The sequence below is a fragment of the Notechis scutatus genome, chromosome 2 (genome assembly GCF_049901735.1).
Source record: "Notechis scutatus isolate UNSWTSFEM ecotype Mainland chromosome 2, rNotScu1.2, whole genome shotgun sequence".
NCBI lineage: Eukaryota > Metazoa > Chordata > Lepidosauria > Squamata > Elapidae > Notechis > Notechis scutatus.
The window spans coordinates 141,817,807-141,835,406 of NC_142010.1; the positions used below are offsets into that span (position 1 = coordinate 141,817,807).

Genomic DNA, 17,600 nt, shown 5'->3' on the forward strand with positions numbered 1-17,600 from the left:
GGAGAAATATACAGTATCCTTCCCCTACCACGCCCACCAAGCCACACCCACAAAGCTATGCCACGCCCACCAAGCCACACCCACCAAGCCATGCCACGCCACCAAGCCACACCCACCAAGCCATGCCACACCACCAAGCCACACCCGCCATGCCATGCCACCAAGCCACACCCACCAAGCCATGCCACGCCACCAAGCCACACCCACCAAGCCATGCCACGCCACCAAGCCACGCCCACAGAACCAGTAGTAAAACATTTTGAATCCCACCACTGATACATAAGTAATCTTGGCATGGACCCAGCAGCCATCTCTTAAGAGGAAAAGGTGGGCAAGCTCTCTGAGGCTTAGAATATGGCACTTGTAGATGGGGAACATCCTGCCTATCTTCCACTGCTCTTCTTCCCCCATTTCCCCACTGCCAAACTGATACGCAAAGGAGGCCGCTTCCTATCAGCTTTATTGCAGTGGTCTCCTGTTCCTCTGGGTGAAAAATAAAGAAAAACCCACCGATCAACCACAACTTTGCTTGCCTTTTAAACTCTGCAACAGCCAGATAAATTAACATTCCCCACCCACCTTTTCAAAGAGGCTGACACCTGCAAGGGAATGGTACCAATTCTTAGATCTTTCTTCTTCCTGTTTCTTGCTCTTCTTTGTACTAAATCCTTGCTGAATTCAAAATTATGTCAAGAACAACTCCCCCACCCCACTTCCGTTATCTTCATCCCTGGTCAGCAGTAGCAATGGCAAAGGATGATGGTTCCATTTTGAAAGGAGAACTCCTTGCCCAAAGACCTTGCTGAATTCTGCCCGCCTCTTCCATCATTCCTAATGAAAATATTAAAATCATCGTTTTCTTGAATGCAAACGAATATTAGATTCATTTTGGATGTCAGCTTTCTTCAGAGCTTGCAAAGCTAGAAGACATAAATTTGGTTATGAAGCGTGGCAACTAGCAAATTAGAAGAATTGTTTTTTTACTTATACTATATAAATACAGTATATTTGCCCACAGGTCTGACCAAATATAAACTGTTAAAACAATTGTGATTTATCCTTATTTGCTTTTGGTGTCACTTTTTGTCCAAGGTTCTCCACTTAATTAATTGATTAATTTTGTTTGTGACAGCTTAACTCTACCGAGCATTTTTATCATGAAGCAAAGTTGTTTAAGAAACCAAGTTTCACTATTAGGTCATTTTCTAATTTGTTATCTAATGTAGTTATTTCCAAGATGCACATTTTTGCTTCATTTCACAATTTAACACTCACTTCCCACAAGTGGCTGGCTTATAACATTCCATGCATTCTGTGAAATTTAGCTTAGTGTGTTCAAAGAGAAAGAATACAAAGGATATACAAAGCAGAAGGACATGGAAGACCTGCCTAAAAACATCCAAGCTGCAGGCCAGGAAATCCAACTATGCTCTATTTTCCATAGATCTGGATTGAAGGCAGAATACTTTCCAGCTCTTTTTGAAACATATGGCCTAACTGGTGACAGCCACCGACCGTATTTCTCTTCTATTGAGAAATCTTTCTAAGAAGGGGTCTGCCAGCCAGAGTTCTCTTGATTCCATTTCACGTCAGTTCTAGAAGATCACTGTTAAATATAATCTTCTTTCTCCCAGATAAAGAGAGAATCTTGAGTCCTCTTCTAAAAGTAGAAAAAGTGGAGATTGCATGAAGATCTAAGACAGACCTGCTATTTTTTTAAGAGTGAGCAACATAGGAAATCTGATGGACACATCAGGAAATAGCATTTTTAGGAATCTTGTGGATCTGAGCTGCTTGCTCAGCACCAGAGGACCCTTGGAAGATCATTTGTATGTTGGGTGCGCTTGAATAAATTAAGCAGGGAAGCAGCAAAATTCTCAAGGTTTTTGATACTGATATTTGTCTTACAAGCTATGACCTTTTTGTGAGATTCTAAGAATGCTGAAGTCCTGAGATCTCTGTCAATCTTAATTCAGACTCATCATGTTTTGTTTCAAGTTAATTTGGCAGAATCAATGACAAGAGCTACAGAGGTTTTTTTTTTTTTTTTTGCAGTGCTCTTTCAGATGCAAAATGTGCTTTTAAAAACATGGAAAACCAAACAGGGAGGTTTTGTAACTGGGGGAGGGGGTGCAGATTTAAATGCCTATGATAACTTGCAGTGTTGTTTTTTTTAAAGACTTCCTCAAGGTTTCATTTCTTGGTTTAGAGAAAGCACCAAGCTAAAATGAAAGAAGCTAACTAGGATTCCCTTTGGCAAAATGCAGGGTTTCATCACTGAGCAGCAAAACTTATAATATTTTATGTAAATGGTGTAAAAAATTAGCTTCTCATCCAAGAAGCTTCTCCAGCTCTGTTGCCTCTTGAAAAAGCACCTTTGGGACAACCATGACCTGAATGATTGAGAATCTCCATAGACAGTTCCATGCAATGCACCAAAGGACTATTATACATAGTGATCAAAATGGATTTCTACTGCAAAGGCAAATAAGAGATAACATTAGAAAAGTAATGAATATATTAGAATATTACGAAATGCATTCAGGAAGACAAGCAGCCCTGGATGCACAAAAAGCATTCGATAATCTAAATTGGGAATTTATGATATGCCACATTAGGGAAATGAAATTTGGAGATAGATTTGAAAAATTAATAGAAACAGTTTATTCTTCCCAAAAGGTCAATGTAATAATAAACGGAGATATAACTAAGGCATTTAGAATAACAAAAGGAGTTTGACAGGGATGCCCATTGTCACCTCTGCTCTTTATCTTGACACTAGAGACACTATTAATAAAAATTAGGAATAACTCAGAAATACATGGTACAAAAATTTAAAAAGAGGGGTATAAATTACAAGCATTTGTGGATGATTGGGGTTTTTTTTATTGAGGAGCCACTAGAATCAGGCCCAATCTTGATAGAAAAATTAGAAAAATATGGAGAGGTCTCAGGACTCAAAATTAACAGAGACAAAACCAAAATGCTTGTGAAAAATGTAACAACTAAAAATAAAAAGGAGTTAGAAAAAGTAATGGGGTTACAAATCACAAAAAAAATTAAATATCTAGGAATATGGTTAACAGCAAAGTGCTCCTCAATAAAAGAAGATTATTATATGAAATTATTTAATCAAATTTTAAAAGATTTGGAAAAATGGGGGACTTTACAGTTATCACTATTAGGGAGAATAGCAACTACAAAAATGAATGTCCTGCCAAAGATTTTATACTTATTTCAAACAACCCCAACAAAACTAGACAAGATATTTTTTTTTAGAGAATTAAATAGAACAATTATAAAATTTGTCTGGGCAGGCAAGAAAGTGCAAATAAAGTTTAAAAATTTACAGGATAATAAGAGCAGACGTGGCCTTGGGCTTCCGGATTGAGAACTATACCATAAGGCAGCAATACTTGTATGGCTACGAGATTGGATTAATCTAAGAAAAAAAAGAATATTAACCATAGAAGGGCATGACATACAAAGAGGGTGGCATGCCTTCCTGTGGGATAAAGAAAGCAAACCGTATCTATACTTCTATAGACATAAAATAAGAGATGTGCTGTTACAATCATGGAGATAAATAAAGAATAAATATTATTTGAAAATTCCAAACTAGGTATGTCCCTTGGAAGCAGTAATCTCCCCTAATATAATGGAGGTTAAGAAAATGGCCAGGTATAAGGAAATTTTAGATAACCAAGGGAATCTAAAGAGTAGACAGAAATTGGAAGAGCAGGGAAAAAATTGGATTGGTGGACCTATATGCAAATACAAACAAGATATAAAAAAGACAGTGAGGAATTTGGAATAGACAATGAATTACAAAAACTAGATAAAATCTTGATTGGCCCAGATGAGAAATTATTATCAAAGTTATATAAACATTTATTAGAATTTGATAGAACAGAAGAAATTGTGAAAGGAACAATTATTGCATGGGGTAGGAACATTGGACATACTATTGATCTGGAAGAATGGGAAAAGATTTGGAATGTGAATTATAAAATAAAAAAATTGGCGGCATAGGAAAATCAACATAAAATGTTCTATCGTTGGCATATGGCACCCTCAAGATTGGCTAAGATCTATCCAAATTTAAAACCAAATTGTTGGAAATGTGGACAACAACAAGGTACCTTCTTTCATTCTTGGTGGACATGCCCCGAAGCAAAAAAATATTGGAAGGTGATTCAAATGTGGTTAGAAGAGTTAACTAAAAACAAAATTGATTTTGTCCTTTTAGGAATAATAAAAAAACCTATAATAGAAAGATAAAATATCTTATATTACATGTATTAACAGCAGCAAGAATTTCCTATGCCCAGTACTGGAAGAAAAATTCCATACCACCTGAAGGTTTAATAATAAAAAAAAATTTAGAGTGCGTGGAAATGGACAAATTAACTATGGAATTAAAAGGGAAAGCAGACACGGAATACAACGCAATATGGGAAATTTGGTATATTTGGATTGACAATAGATATAAGAATAGAAAATGTAAATAATGTATATAACAGATGTGAGTATATGAAAGTATTGTGTATTGTGGGTTTAGATAGGATACATAAATGTATATATAATGTCACAGCACTGTTTAATAAGTATTGGTATTATGTATAAATGGAAAAAAAACTTAATAAAGGATATTGTTTCAAAGTTTCAGGACTGAGGGCAAACTTGAAAAGTACATTAGCAATAGCACAGCAGTAGCATTATATACTGCTTCACAGCCTTTTCTAAGTCGTTTACAGAGTCAGCATATTGTCCCCAACAATCTGGGTCCTCATTTCACCGACTCGGAAGGATGGAAGGCCTTGAGCCTGGTGGGAATCGAACTCCAGGCAGTGAGTTGAATTAGCCTGCAATACTGGACCCTAACCACTGTGCCACCACGCCTCTTACAATGATTGCTTTACCGCCTCCCCCCCCCTCCCAATTCAGGTCTGACAAAACATTGCACCAAACGCAAACCCTCGTGTTTGCAGTACCCTGACATTTGGTGGTAAAGAGCTAATTTTCAGCAACACTTTTTACAGTTAAAAGTTGCTGCCTCAGACCAGCTTAACCTCCTGTTTTTCCCTTTTAAAAGCCCTCAAGGCAAGAGGAAGGGGCCCCACATTTCAGCCCTGCCCCACTGAGCACAACATTTCATTACAATGACACCCTTCAAAGTCCTCAAGAGGGACCACTAACCACAAAAAATGGTCTGGTCCTAGGAGATACCATCACGAAAGGCGGTAGTTAAACACACTATATAGACAAGCAGTTGGGCAGGATGTGGTGAGTTCTTTCACTGCAAATGGAGTAGCACCTGGTTTTTCCGGCCATCGCGGTGACTCTATTACCCAAGGTGGGTGGGGCTGCTTCTGGGGGAATTGGGGCTGCTTTTACTGTGGAGACGGTGGTGCAAATTTTTTAGGAGGTTATTTTGCCCAAAGACAGTCCCACCCACCTACCCACCCCCTCCTTTTGCACGGAGAACCTGAACTAAACAGAGATGCCACCTGTGGGTTCTTCCAAGTTTTGTCTTGAAGTTGTATGGCTGAAAACGTCCACTGTTCTGGCTCTTCATATGGTTCTCAAGAAAGGGAGCTAGTAAGGAGAACTTAGCAATGGAGGAACCCAATATAAGTAACCCTCGGCTTACGACCATTCATTTAGTGGCCGTTCAAAGGGTACAAGGACACTGGAAAAAAAAGTTATTTATGACCATTTTTTGCACGTGCAACAACCGTTGCAGCATCCCCATGGGCACGTGATCCAAATTCAGATGCTTGGCTAGTGGCTCATATTTATGATGGTTGCAGGGTCTCCGGATCACGAGATCCCCTTTTGAATCCTTCTGTCCAGCAAAGTCAATAAGGAAGCTAGGTTCACAACAATCACATCATTACAACTACAGTGATTCCCTTAACAACTGTGGCAAGAAAAATCGTAAAATGGGACATCAATCAATGTCTCACTTAGCAACACCAATTTTTGGCTCCATTGTGATCATAAGTCAAGGACTAACTGCAATTAACTTTTTTTTCCTCTTCTGCTGAGTTATGTCTTATTCTTAAAAACTGCCCGAACAACCCCCTGAAATTTTCTTGGCAAGGTTTCCCTCTTCTCCCCAGAAATAGTTTGCCCTTGCCTGCTTCTTGGGGGGGAGAGAGAGGGAGAGGGAGAGGGAGAGGGAGAGGGAGGGAGAGGGAGGGAGGGAGAGAGAGAGAGAGAGAGAGAGAGAGAGAGAGAGAGAGAGAGAGACTAGCCCAAAGTTAATCAACTGCCCAAGGTGGGACTAGAACTCACAGTCTCCCAGTTCCCCGGTGCCTTTAACTATTACATCAAACTGATTGGGATATTAAAAAAAAATATTCTCTGAGCATGCTCCTCCAATATGATCGGGCATGCTCTACTTCTTCAGCACAAATATGGATTTTGCTATTGCCCTCCAGTGATAGTCCTCTGTTTGCATTCAGAAATATTTCTCTAATATTAATTCAGTATTTTTAAAGATAGGTGAAGAAGCAGTGGTAGATGACAGGAATAGCACTAGCACTTAGACTTATATACCACTTCACAGTGTTTTGCAGCCCTCTCTAAGCAATTTACAGAGTCAGCCTATTGCCCCCAACAATCTGGGTCCTCATTTTATCCACCTCGGAAGGATGGAAGGCTGAATCAACCTTGAGCCTGATGAGATTTGAACTGCCAAATTGCAGGCAGCCAGCACTAACAGACAGGAAACAACAGGTGAAGCTAGACAGAATCACATCTGATACCTGTACAATTAACACCCCACACCCCCAAGGCTGTGTGCTTTCTCCACTTCTCCCTATATACCAATGACTGCATCTCAAATGATCCATCTGTTAAAATATTTAAGTTTGCAGATGACACAACAGTGATTGGTCTCATTCGAGACAACAACGAATCCGCATACAGACAGGAGGTTGTACAATTTGCCTCGTGGTGTAACTGGAACAATCTGGAACTGAACACACTCAAAACCGTAGAAATGGTGATAGACTTTAGAAGAAACCCTCCCACACTACCACCTCTTACAATACTAGACAACACCGTATCAACAATAGAGACCTTCAAATTTCTAGGTTCTACTATATTACATGACCTAAAATGGACACCTAACATCAAAAACGTCATCAAAAAAGCACAACAAAGAATGTTCTTTCTGCGCCAACTCAGGAAGCTCAAACTGCCCAAGGAGCTGCTGATCCAGTCCTACAGAGGGATTATTGAGTCTGTCATCTGCACCTCTATAACTGTCTGGTTTGGTTCTGCAACCCAACAGGACAGACATAGACTTCAGAGGATAATTAGGACTGCAGAAAAAACAATTGCTATCAACCTGCCTTCCATCGAGGATCTGTATACTGCACGAGTCAAAAAGAGGGCTGTGAAAATATTTATCACTCTGCTAAACAAATAATTCTCTCAAGCCAATTACTGCCTGTACTGGTCTGGAGTGGTTAGAGAGGGTCAGGGAAGAGAGCAGATAACAAAGAGGAATGAAGATGGGTGTCAAAGCTGGGGAAAAAAATATATGCCTGTCCCGTTGCCTGTTCCTATAGTGCTTCGTTTTGGGGAACATTTCCAAAAGAGATTAGGAAAACCCCAAACCATAGAAGGAAGACTTAGCCAGCCCCCCACAAAACAGCAATGTCCTACCTGTCAATGAATACTTCAGCTTCAACCATAACAACACAAGAGCAAACAATAAATACAAACTCAAGATTAATCGCTCCAAACTTGATTGCAGGAAATACGACTTCAGCAACAGAGTGGTCAATGTCTGGAATACTCTACCTGACTCTGTGGTTTCTTCCCCTAACCCCCAAAACTTTAACCTTAGACTGTCTACTATTGACCTCACCCCTTTCCTAAGAGGCCTGCATAAGCTCACCAATGTGTATTCCGTCCCTGTCCTATTGTTTCTTTTCTTTTCTTTTTTTCTTATATGTATCCACGTATTCATGACTATGTTTTTACTTATACCTATTATCTTGTAAGCAATTGACAAAATAAATAAAGTAAAGTAAAGTAAAGTAAAGTAAACTTCCATCTTCCCACGGTTGACTGGAGTGGGCAGCTGCTGTTGAGTCTTGCTGACTCAAGTCTTCACACATCGGCTGAGACTGAAAGGGAAGGGGTGAATCAGAGGGCAGCCTTGCCAGTTGCCGTCTGCTGATGTTGCTGCCTTCAAGGAAATCTTGCACCTTGGCAAAGGACGCAGCTGCCTGGCTTAGCCTCACCAAGAACTCCTCAACTCAAAAGCCCCCAGGTTCCTCCTCATGGTTCACTTTCCAGCTCAGCGTGACTACTCCAATCAACGAGCCCCCTCCCCACCCCCAGGAAGTAAGAGATCCAAAGCACAAAGGCAGCAGGTTCAGGTAAGATAATATTCCTGCTTCGGGTTGCTAGGAATGTATTTTCTCTTCATCAGCTGGCTAGAGAAGAGAGCGCTAAAGACCCTCTTAACCACAAGTTACCCACATCTTTCAGCTCTGGATGCTGCTCTTAGACCAAATGCATTCCGAGTCCCTCAAAGGTGGCGTTGGAAACGGGGCAGGGAGGGGAATAGATGGCAAGAGAGGCTCACGCGATTGAGGACTCACCGGCTGCTTGCACCAGGCACAACTAGGGTGGGACTGAATGCACTCATGGCAGGAAGGCTGTGGCTGGCAGGATCCTGAAAAGGAAACACAAGGGACCACAATGACACCTGTCACTCTCCCCACCAAGTCTTCCTTCATCTCTTTCCTGTTCTCCCTTCCTCATTCTACTTTCCCAAAAATCCATAAAGTTGCACACATCCTTCCCGTCTCCTTCTTTGGATCCACTTCCCAAAGAAGCCCTAAAGCAAGGATCTGTCAAGTTAAGGGTAAAGCCATTCCCTTGGAAAATGGATTGGGTGGGGCTGCCCAATAGGATTTTCAATCTGTTGTTCGGTTAGTGGCAAGCTGGACTAGCAAAGAGTGGCCCTTCTGAGACTGTGCTGCCTGGCACCGGCTTTGAATGTCAAGGTTTTGTACATATTTATGTTACATTTCCATCAAGGGTGTGTGAGTAATTAGTTCATTCTGGGATAAATCCTGTAAGGCAGCCAAGTATAAGTTTGTCAAACAAAAACTTATTCATTTTTCTCATCCCGGTATCTTAAAAAGAAGAAGAAGAAGAAGAGCAATCTCTGTCTTTCAGGATATTGAAAATAAAAGCTTAAATGATAACTGGGATAATTTGCAGGAAAGCTTCCAATCTACCACTGGCGACAGGGTTCAGATCGCCAGCGAGGCTTGCAAGCAGAAATCTGCCTTTGGAATAGCAATAGCAATAGCACTTAGACTTATATATCACTTTATAGTGCTTTCCAGCCCTCTCTAAGCAGTTTACAGAATCAGCTTATTGCCCCCCAACAATTTGGGTCCTCATTTCACCCAGAGGTTTCACTGTTTAGCAGTCAAGTCACTCAGGAAATGAACATATGAATTATTTAGTTGTCCAATTAATAAAGTTACCCGTCTCACAAAGCAAGTGACTCTAGGTGGTGTACAACAAAAATGTCACGCATGTCTTAGTGGCCAATGGGTAGTGATTAGAGAGGCCTTCCACTAAAATCTCCTTAAACTCTTTCCTAGATTCTCTGGACTTTCTCCTTTTCTGATTCTAAATTCTTCTCCCTCCAAATACAACAGTAGCGCAGTACAATACAGTAGTAATACAAAAGTTACCCACAGCCAATAAATCTGACAATGACCCCAGTTTGCCAACATTCTTTCCTGATCATCTCTTTCAACCTGATTTTTCCATCTTGGAAATCTCTAAGTCACCTGAATAAACAATGGATGCCAACCTCAGACCAGTGTCACTGCATGGATGCAGGTTTCACTGAATCCACAACAGATGCATACAACTAAGTCAATGCATGTTGGATGACATTGTGAGCGGAAAAAGTTGGGAAAGCATATCAATATAGAACTGCAATATGGACAAAGTTTAGAACTCTATCCCTCCATAAAAGTCCCCGCATTACCAGTCTCTGTTATCTTCTCCCCACTCGTCATTCCTTGGAGCATAAGCAGAATCCCAAGGCGCACAGTCCATCCATCAGAAAGCATGGCCTGGAAAGCAGAGGAAGGAAGAGGAAAGAAAGAAAGGGAGTGAGGGAGAGAAAGAAAAAAAGAAGAAGAAGATAAAGAGATACTTTTAACAATGGCTTTCTTCCTCACCCAAAGAGCAAGATGTTAAAATCACCGTCACAGTGGAAGCTTGGGGGAGGATCTATGATCTGGTGGTTGAACATGTGCTTTGCATATAAAAGCCCCATGTCCAATCCGTGGCAGGTCTAAAGGGTTTTAAAAAGTAACAAAGTTTTGAAATCTCTGCTTGAAAACCCAGAGAACTTGCTAATTAAAGTTGGCTGTGCTGGATTAGACAGCCAATTTATTCCCTTCCAAAGAGACTAAAATGTTCTGACTTAGTTGGCTTTACAAATATAATTTATAAATAAAGGGGCAAAATTTCAGGTAGCTCCCTAAGAATTCACTTGTCCCATTTTGTGGTCCATGAATATATTTTTACAAGCTGGAAATGCAAAGACTCACAAGTTGTGATACCTCTCTCTCTGTCTCTCCCTCTCTCTCTTTCTGCTCCCCCTCCCTTTCACTCCTAACCATTGCATATACCAGAGGTGATATTCAGCAGGTTCTGACCAGTTCTGGAGAACCAGTAATGGAAATTTTGAGTAGTTCAGAGAACCAGCAAATACCACCTCTGACCTCAGATTTTACAGTATCCTTCCCCTGCCACGCCCACCAAGCCACGCCCACAGAACCGGTAGTAAAAATATTTGAATCCCACCACTGATACATACAATATTCTCTAGGGTGTTGCCACTCAGAAGGCCATATTGTGAAAAAAACATTGGGCTAACGAGGTCAATTGCTATAGAACGGAAGGGTTTTTTAGTGCTATTGCATCTTTTGTATGAATTAACTCACAATAGAGCCATATTCATGCTTATTCATTGCCTTATAACTTCAACAGCAATACCTCCACAGTGCTTTACAGTCATCTCTGGACAGCTTACAGAATCAGCATATTGCCCCCAGCAATCTGGGTCCTCATTTTATCGACCTCAGAAGGATGGAAGTCTGAGTCAATGTTGTAATGACGAGGCAGTCGAGTTGTTTGATCATGAACAACTGAATCATGATGATCTTTATTGGAGTCTAGTCTTGCAATTATACACATTTTTAGTTATCCTCCATCACTGGTTAACTTTGGTTACTGCTTAACTTTCGTTACTGTTTAGCACAGTAATCCATACAATTAATTATCTCTAGTTAAAGTCTAACATATGTTTACTTCCTCTCTCTAATCCTCCTTTAGATTAGTGACTTTGTTTACCTGAGTTGTATTTGCTTGGAAACATTCTTTATCTGAGGTTTGCCATCCGAGATTGGAACATTCCTGCAATTACAACTCTACAAGTCAACCTTGAGTCAGTCAGGCCAACCAAAACCAAGCATTTAATAGTGAGTGCCATACCATGTGCATTAATCAAACAGGTGGCAAGAAAGTAGGGGCAGGCAGGCACAACACAGGTTATGTAGACAGTAAACACAGTGTCAGACATAAAGATCTCAAGTGCCTATATACAAATGCACAAAGTCTGTGGAACAAGCAGGGTGAACTCGAACTACGAATACATGAAGATAGATATGATATAGTTAGAATAACAGAAACCTGGTGGGATGAAACCCATGATTGGAACATACTGGTAGAAAGATACAAACTGTTCAAAAAAACCAGACCCCATAAAAGAGGAAGTGGAGTTGCACTGTATGTAAAGGACCACTATATTGCTACAGAAATACATGAAACCAAAGATGAAAACCTTCTAGAATGTATATGGGTCAATATAAAAGAAAAAAAAGAATGACATGGTCATAGGTGTATATTATAGGCCACCCAATCAAGCAGAAAAAATAGATGTCCTTTTTGCCAGCCAACTAACAAACATATGCAGGAAACACACAACAATAGTAATGGGAGACTTCAATTATCCTGATATCAATTGGAAAACTAATTCTGCACCAAGTGAGAAATCAAATAAGTTCCTAACCAACCTAGCTGACAACTTTGTTGTCCAAAAGGTAGAGGGTGAAACTAGAGGGATAGCCATACTGGACTTAATTCTTACAAACAGAGAAGAAGTGATAGAGGGAGTTAAAACTGCAGGAACCTTGGGTGAGAGTGACCATGTCATACTAGAATTCAACATAACACAAACACAAGCAACAGATTTTAAAAGAGCTGATTTCAATAAACTCAGAGAGAACTTGGGAAAGATTCCATGGATGAAAATCCTAAAAGGGAAAACAACTCAAGAATCTTGGGAAACTCTAAAAAGTATGATCATAGAAGCCCAGACCAGCACAATACCACTGAAAAAGAAAAACAAGAAATCCAAGAAGAAACCAGCATGGCTGCACAAAGATCTCTCTGTAAAATTGAAAGAAAAAAAGGACAAGTACAAAAAATGGAAAGAAGGACATAAAACTAAGGCAGAATATCAGCAGATAGCCAGAATCTGCAAAGATGAAGTAAGGATAGCAAAGGCTCAGAATGAACAAAGATTTGCAACAAAAGTCAAAGATAATAAAAAAAGTTTCTTCCAACATGTAAATAACAAGAAAAAAATCAAGGAAACAGTTGGTCCACTAAAGAGAGAAGAAGATGGCAAGGAAGTAACAGGCAACAGAGAGAAAGCAGAACTGCTTAATTCATTCTTTGCATCCGTCTTCACGCAAAAAGAAACTATAGCTCAACCCACCAAAAACATAACTGTAAAAGACAGACCAGAAATAAAAGTTAAAATAAGCATTAAAAAAAATAGTAAGAGAACACCTGTCTGATCTTGATGAAAACAAATCACCGGGGACTGATGGATTACATCCCAGAGTTTTAAAGGAGCTGGCAGAGGTCATCTCAGAACCATTGCACCATATCTTTCAAAAATCCTGGAGCACCGGGGAACTACCAGAGGACTGGAAAAGAGCTGATGTGGTTCCCATCTTCAAAAAAGGAAAAAAAACAGACCCAGGAAACTATAGACCAATCAGCCTAACATCAATACCTGAGAAGATACTGGAAAAGATAATAAAAAAAAAACAGATCTGCCAACATCTAGAAACAAGTAAAGTAATAACTAGCAGTCAGCATGGGTTTGTTAAGAACAGATCATGCCAAACCAATTGTATTTAATTCTTCAACACAGTGACTAAATTAGTAGACCAGCAAAATACTGTGGACATAATATATTTAGATTTCAGCAAGGCATTTGACAAAGTAGACCACAACCTACTTCTTAGTAAGCTAGAAAAAAGTGGAATAGATAGCACCACCACTAGATGGACTCGCAACTGGCTGGCAAACCGTACTCAACGAGTAGTCCTTAATGGGTCTAAGTCTGCATGGAGGGAAGTAAGCAGTGGGGTGCCACAAGGTTCCGTCTTAGGTCCAGTAGTCTTCAATATCTTCATTAACGACTTAGATGAGGTAATCGAAGGGGAACTTACCAAATTTGCAGATGATACTAAGCTGGCAGGAATAGCTAATACCCAAGAAGATAGGCTCAAGATCCAGATGGATCTTGACAGACTAGAACACTGGGCTGTATCTAACAAAATGAAATTCAATGTAGAGAAAAGTAAAGTCCTACACTTAGGCAAGAAAAACCAAAAGTACACATATAGACTGGGTGAAACCAGGCTCAGTAGCAATAACTGTGAGAGGGATCTTGGAGTCTTAGTGGACAACCAGCTAAATATGAGCCAACAGTGTGCAGCAGCCGCCAAAAAAGCTAATGCAATCCTAAGTTGTATTAATAGATGGATACAATCAAGATCAAAGGAAGTATTAATACCACTCTATAAACCCTTAGTAAGACCACACCTAGAGTACTGCATCCAGTTTTGTTCACCACATTATAAAAAAGATGTTGAGACTCTAGAAAAAGTACAGAGAAGAGCAACCAGGATGATTAGGGAAATGGAGGCTAAAACATACAATGAACGGTTGCAAGAACTGGGCTTGGCTAGTCTAGTAAAGAGAAGGACCAGGGGAGACATGATAGCGGTCTTCCAATATTTGAGGGGCTGCCACAGGGAGAAAGGGGTCAAGCTATTTTCTAAAGTGCCTGTAGGCCAGACAAGGAATAATGGATGGAAACTGAACAAGGAGAGATTCAACCTGGAAATAAGGAGAAATTTTCTGACAGTGAGAACAATCAAACAATGGAACAGCTTGCCCTCGGAAGTTGTGGAAGCGCCATCACTTGAGACTTTCAAGAAGAGATTGGACTGCCATTTGTCAGAAATGGTGTAGGGTCTCCTGCTGGGCGGGGGTTTGGACTAGATCAGTGGTCCCCAACCTTTTTTGTACCAGGGACCAGTTTCACGCAGGAAAACTTTTTCAAGGACTGGTTAGGGTTATTTATTTATTTATTTATTTATTTATTTATTTATTTTATTTACTATTACACTATCAACTCACCAAAATTAACCAATGTTGGAGGATTACTAAAAATGTGTATAAATGCAAGACTAGACTCCAATAAAGTCATCATGATTCAGTTGATCATGATCAAACAAAAATATATGTTTGGCAAAAATATATGTTTTCTCCAAAAGCGTTTTGTAAGGTAATAATCCGCAATTCAGATTTTACATTTAGGATGGGTTTGATCTCCCATATGGTCTTCAGATTTCCACAATCTCAACAATTGTAAGGTGTGTGGGGAATTCAGAGAGTCCAAGTCCACACATTTTAAAGTTGTTGAGGTTCAGAAATCCAGGCATATAAGGAATTCCGGGGATTCATTCCAAATAACCGGAGAGCCCACTTCTTTCCGGATCTCTCTCACCCCATTTTGCTGCAACCCCTTGGCAAGCAGAGCATTGTCTAGAATTCTTCCAACTGAAATAAGACTTTCAATTACCTGGGAATAAATCCATATTAAACCAGTCAAACTTTTAGTAGATATTCACTGTGTAGCTTGGCTAAAGCAACATTCTGCCCTGTGTGTTTTAGGATTCTCGTCTCTTTCGCTCTCTTCTCTTCTCCTCTCCCGGTTGTTTCGGGCGGCGACTGCCTTCGCCTCCGCCTGGTGCCTTTCGTCGCATACCCTTGTCCTCTCCCGGCTGACAGCTCCGCCTCCGCCACCGCCACCGAGCCATGGCCCCGGCGCCCCTCCAGCACCCCAGACAAGTGCAGGGCTGCTTTTGGGGGCTCCTGCGAGGGGTCTGGATCGGGATCTGAACCCCTTCATTCCACCCCACTCCAGCTTTCAGCTCACATGCTTCTCTCTCACTTTCGCTCTCGCTCCCTTTCCCCAGGCGGAAAGAGGCGCTTCGTGGCGGAGCCACTGAGGCAAGCTTTCTCCCCACCTCGCGTTCCTTTCTCCCTCAGGCCGCTGACTGGCGCTGCTGAGGGCAGACTTCCCTTTGGCCGGAGACATCATTTTTTTCACAGCTAAACAGATAGAAATACGGCCAGATTTCTCGTATTTGGCTGGAAAAACGGCCAGATGGCAACCCTGTTCAATGTCCCCTTTTTCTCCAGCCACGCACGGCGTGGAGCTGACGTTTTTGGTCGAGGCTGAGGGACGGTGTCAAAACCAGCACTTGATCCAGCACGTCGAAACAAGATGGCGCCCAAGCAAAGTAGGCGGCCCGTTCCAAAATGATCCACGGACCGGTACCGGTCCGGGAACCGGCAGTTGGGGACCCCTGGACTAGATGACCTACAAGGTCCCTTCCAACTCTGATTACCTGTTATCTATTTGCTAGACCAATACTTGGATCAAACTCCTGGCAATGAGCAGAATTAGACTGCAATACTGCAATCTAATTACTGTGCCACCCAGTTCAACTTTAATACCCTGGGAAATTAATGAAATGATGCAAAACTGTATTTCAACATCTTTTTTCTGCACAACATAATGAGTCAAAATATACATTTTAAACAAAAGTAACTTGCCTGCTTTGAGTCATTTTCTTCATAGATAGAGTTAGGAAATGTAATGGAAAGTTATTCTTATGACTTGGGTCAAAGAAAATCAAAGCTAAAAAAATGCTCCACCCTAACCGCTTCTACTCAAAGTATTTTTGGAAAGAAGTGATTTTTTTCCCCCACAGATAAAAATTAGCTAAATTGTTGCTCAACATTCCACAAAGTAGAAACTAAACAAAATTTTAAAACCAAGCCAGAAGTACATACATGCTTAAAATGATTCTCACATCGCTTAAATACCGTATTTGCCGGCGTATAAGACGACTTTTTTGCCCTGAAAAACATGCCTCCAAGTGGGGGGGTCGTCTTATACGGCGAGTATATAACAAAGGTCGTCTTATACGCCGGCAAATACGTTGTTGTCACTCGGTGCAAGAGCGACGGGGCGGAGCTCCGCAACTGCGAAGCCCCTTCAAGCCCAGCCGGAGTCTCTCTTCCTCCTCCTCCCCACCCACCCACCCATCCACTCCGTTCGTGCGAGCGGACAGGCAGGCTCCAGGCTTTGCCCCCATCCCTCACCTCCTTCCATCCCCCTCCACCACCCCCCCAGTGGCAGAAACTTCGCCGCACGTGGGGACGAGTGGAGGGTGGGAGAGCAGCACGCAGCTCAAAGCTGAGAAAGCGCCATCCTTGCTTTTGTGCTTCGGGAAGAGTTCGTGTTTTTGTTTTTTTGTTTTTCTCCCAGGAATGGGATGCTGCTCGTGCGATTTTCTTTGGGAAGTTTTCTCTTCCCGGTTTCAGCCTTTGCTCGAATCCTCCCCCCATTCACTTCTGGAAAGGATGCTTGTGTAACTCTTTTCCTAAGCGTTGCTGGGGTGGAGGGGGGGCAGTGTGCAGCGTGAGCGAGAGGCTCTTTTCCTTTCTCCCTGAGCGCAAACCGTCTGCCTTCTTCTCTCTTGGACGGACCGAGCAAGGCTAATAAGATAATAATAAGATAATAAGATAAGATCCTAAGCGTTGTGGAAACAGATCTGGATCTCATTGGAGAAAGGTAGCAAATGAATGAACTGGACTTTTGGCAAGTCTCGGGGTAGGAACTCGACGCTTTCTGGAAAGTTAGTGAGCAGGAAAATAGACATCCTTTCCGCTTTCTCCCAGCGTGGGTATTTCATTATCCCTCCCTGTAAGAAGTAACAACCACAAAGCCAAGGGAAAAAACGATGCGCAGGAAAAAGCCACAGTAGGAAGCAAAGATTTCTCCCCCCCCACCCTCTCTCTCTGAAATAATTAATGTCGCAATCAGTGTGGTGCACCCTTGGAGACAAATTGGTTGGGGAGGTGGAAAGATATTAAGAAACAACTCGACTGTTTTTCGTCCAGTTTTATTTTTATTTATTTATTTTCCCCTGAAAAAAGCAGATCGCTCAACGGTGTCACAAAGAAAGGGAGAGGAATTGAGTGCCAGCCTGAGAAAGGCGAAGCTGCCTCTCTAAAGCATTTTGGTGGCTTTGTAAGTTTGGGGGAAAGGGGCGGGGGTGTCAATCAAGAATTATATCCAGAATACCCCAAGTGTT

General features: G+C 41.4%; 1 protein-coding gene across 3 annotated transcripts in view; it reads right to left on the reverse strand.

Annotated features, from left to right (window-relative positions):
• Positions 1-17,600, reverse strand: part of ITGB7 (integrin subunit beta 7) — a 55,784-nt gene that overhangs the window by 28,679 nt on the left and 9,505 nt on the right. For 2 of the 3 annotated variants that reach the window (XM_087956421.1, XM_087956422.1), the window contains exons 2-3: positions 10,043-10,130; positions 8,628-8,701 (exon numbers count right to left, since the gene is read on the reverse strand). In XM_087956421.1, the coding sequence (XP_087812547.1) occupies positions 8,628-8,701; positions 10,043-10,127 (159 nt within the window). In that variant the 5' untranslated portion in view covers positions 10,128-10,130. Of the gene's footprint in view, positions 1-8,627; positions 8,702-10,042; positions 10,242-17,600 lie in introns of those variants that run through there. The other variant, XM_087956423.1, reaches the window with a different exon arrangement.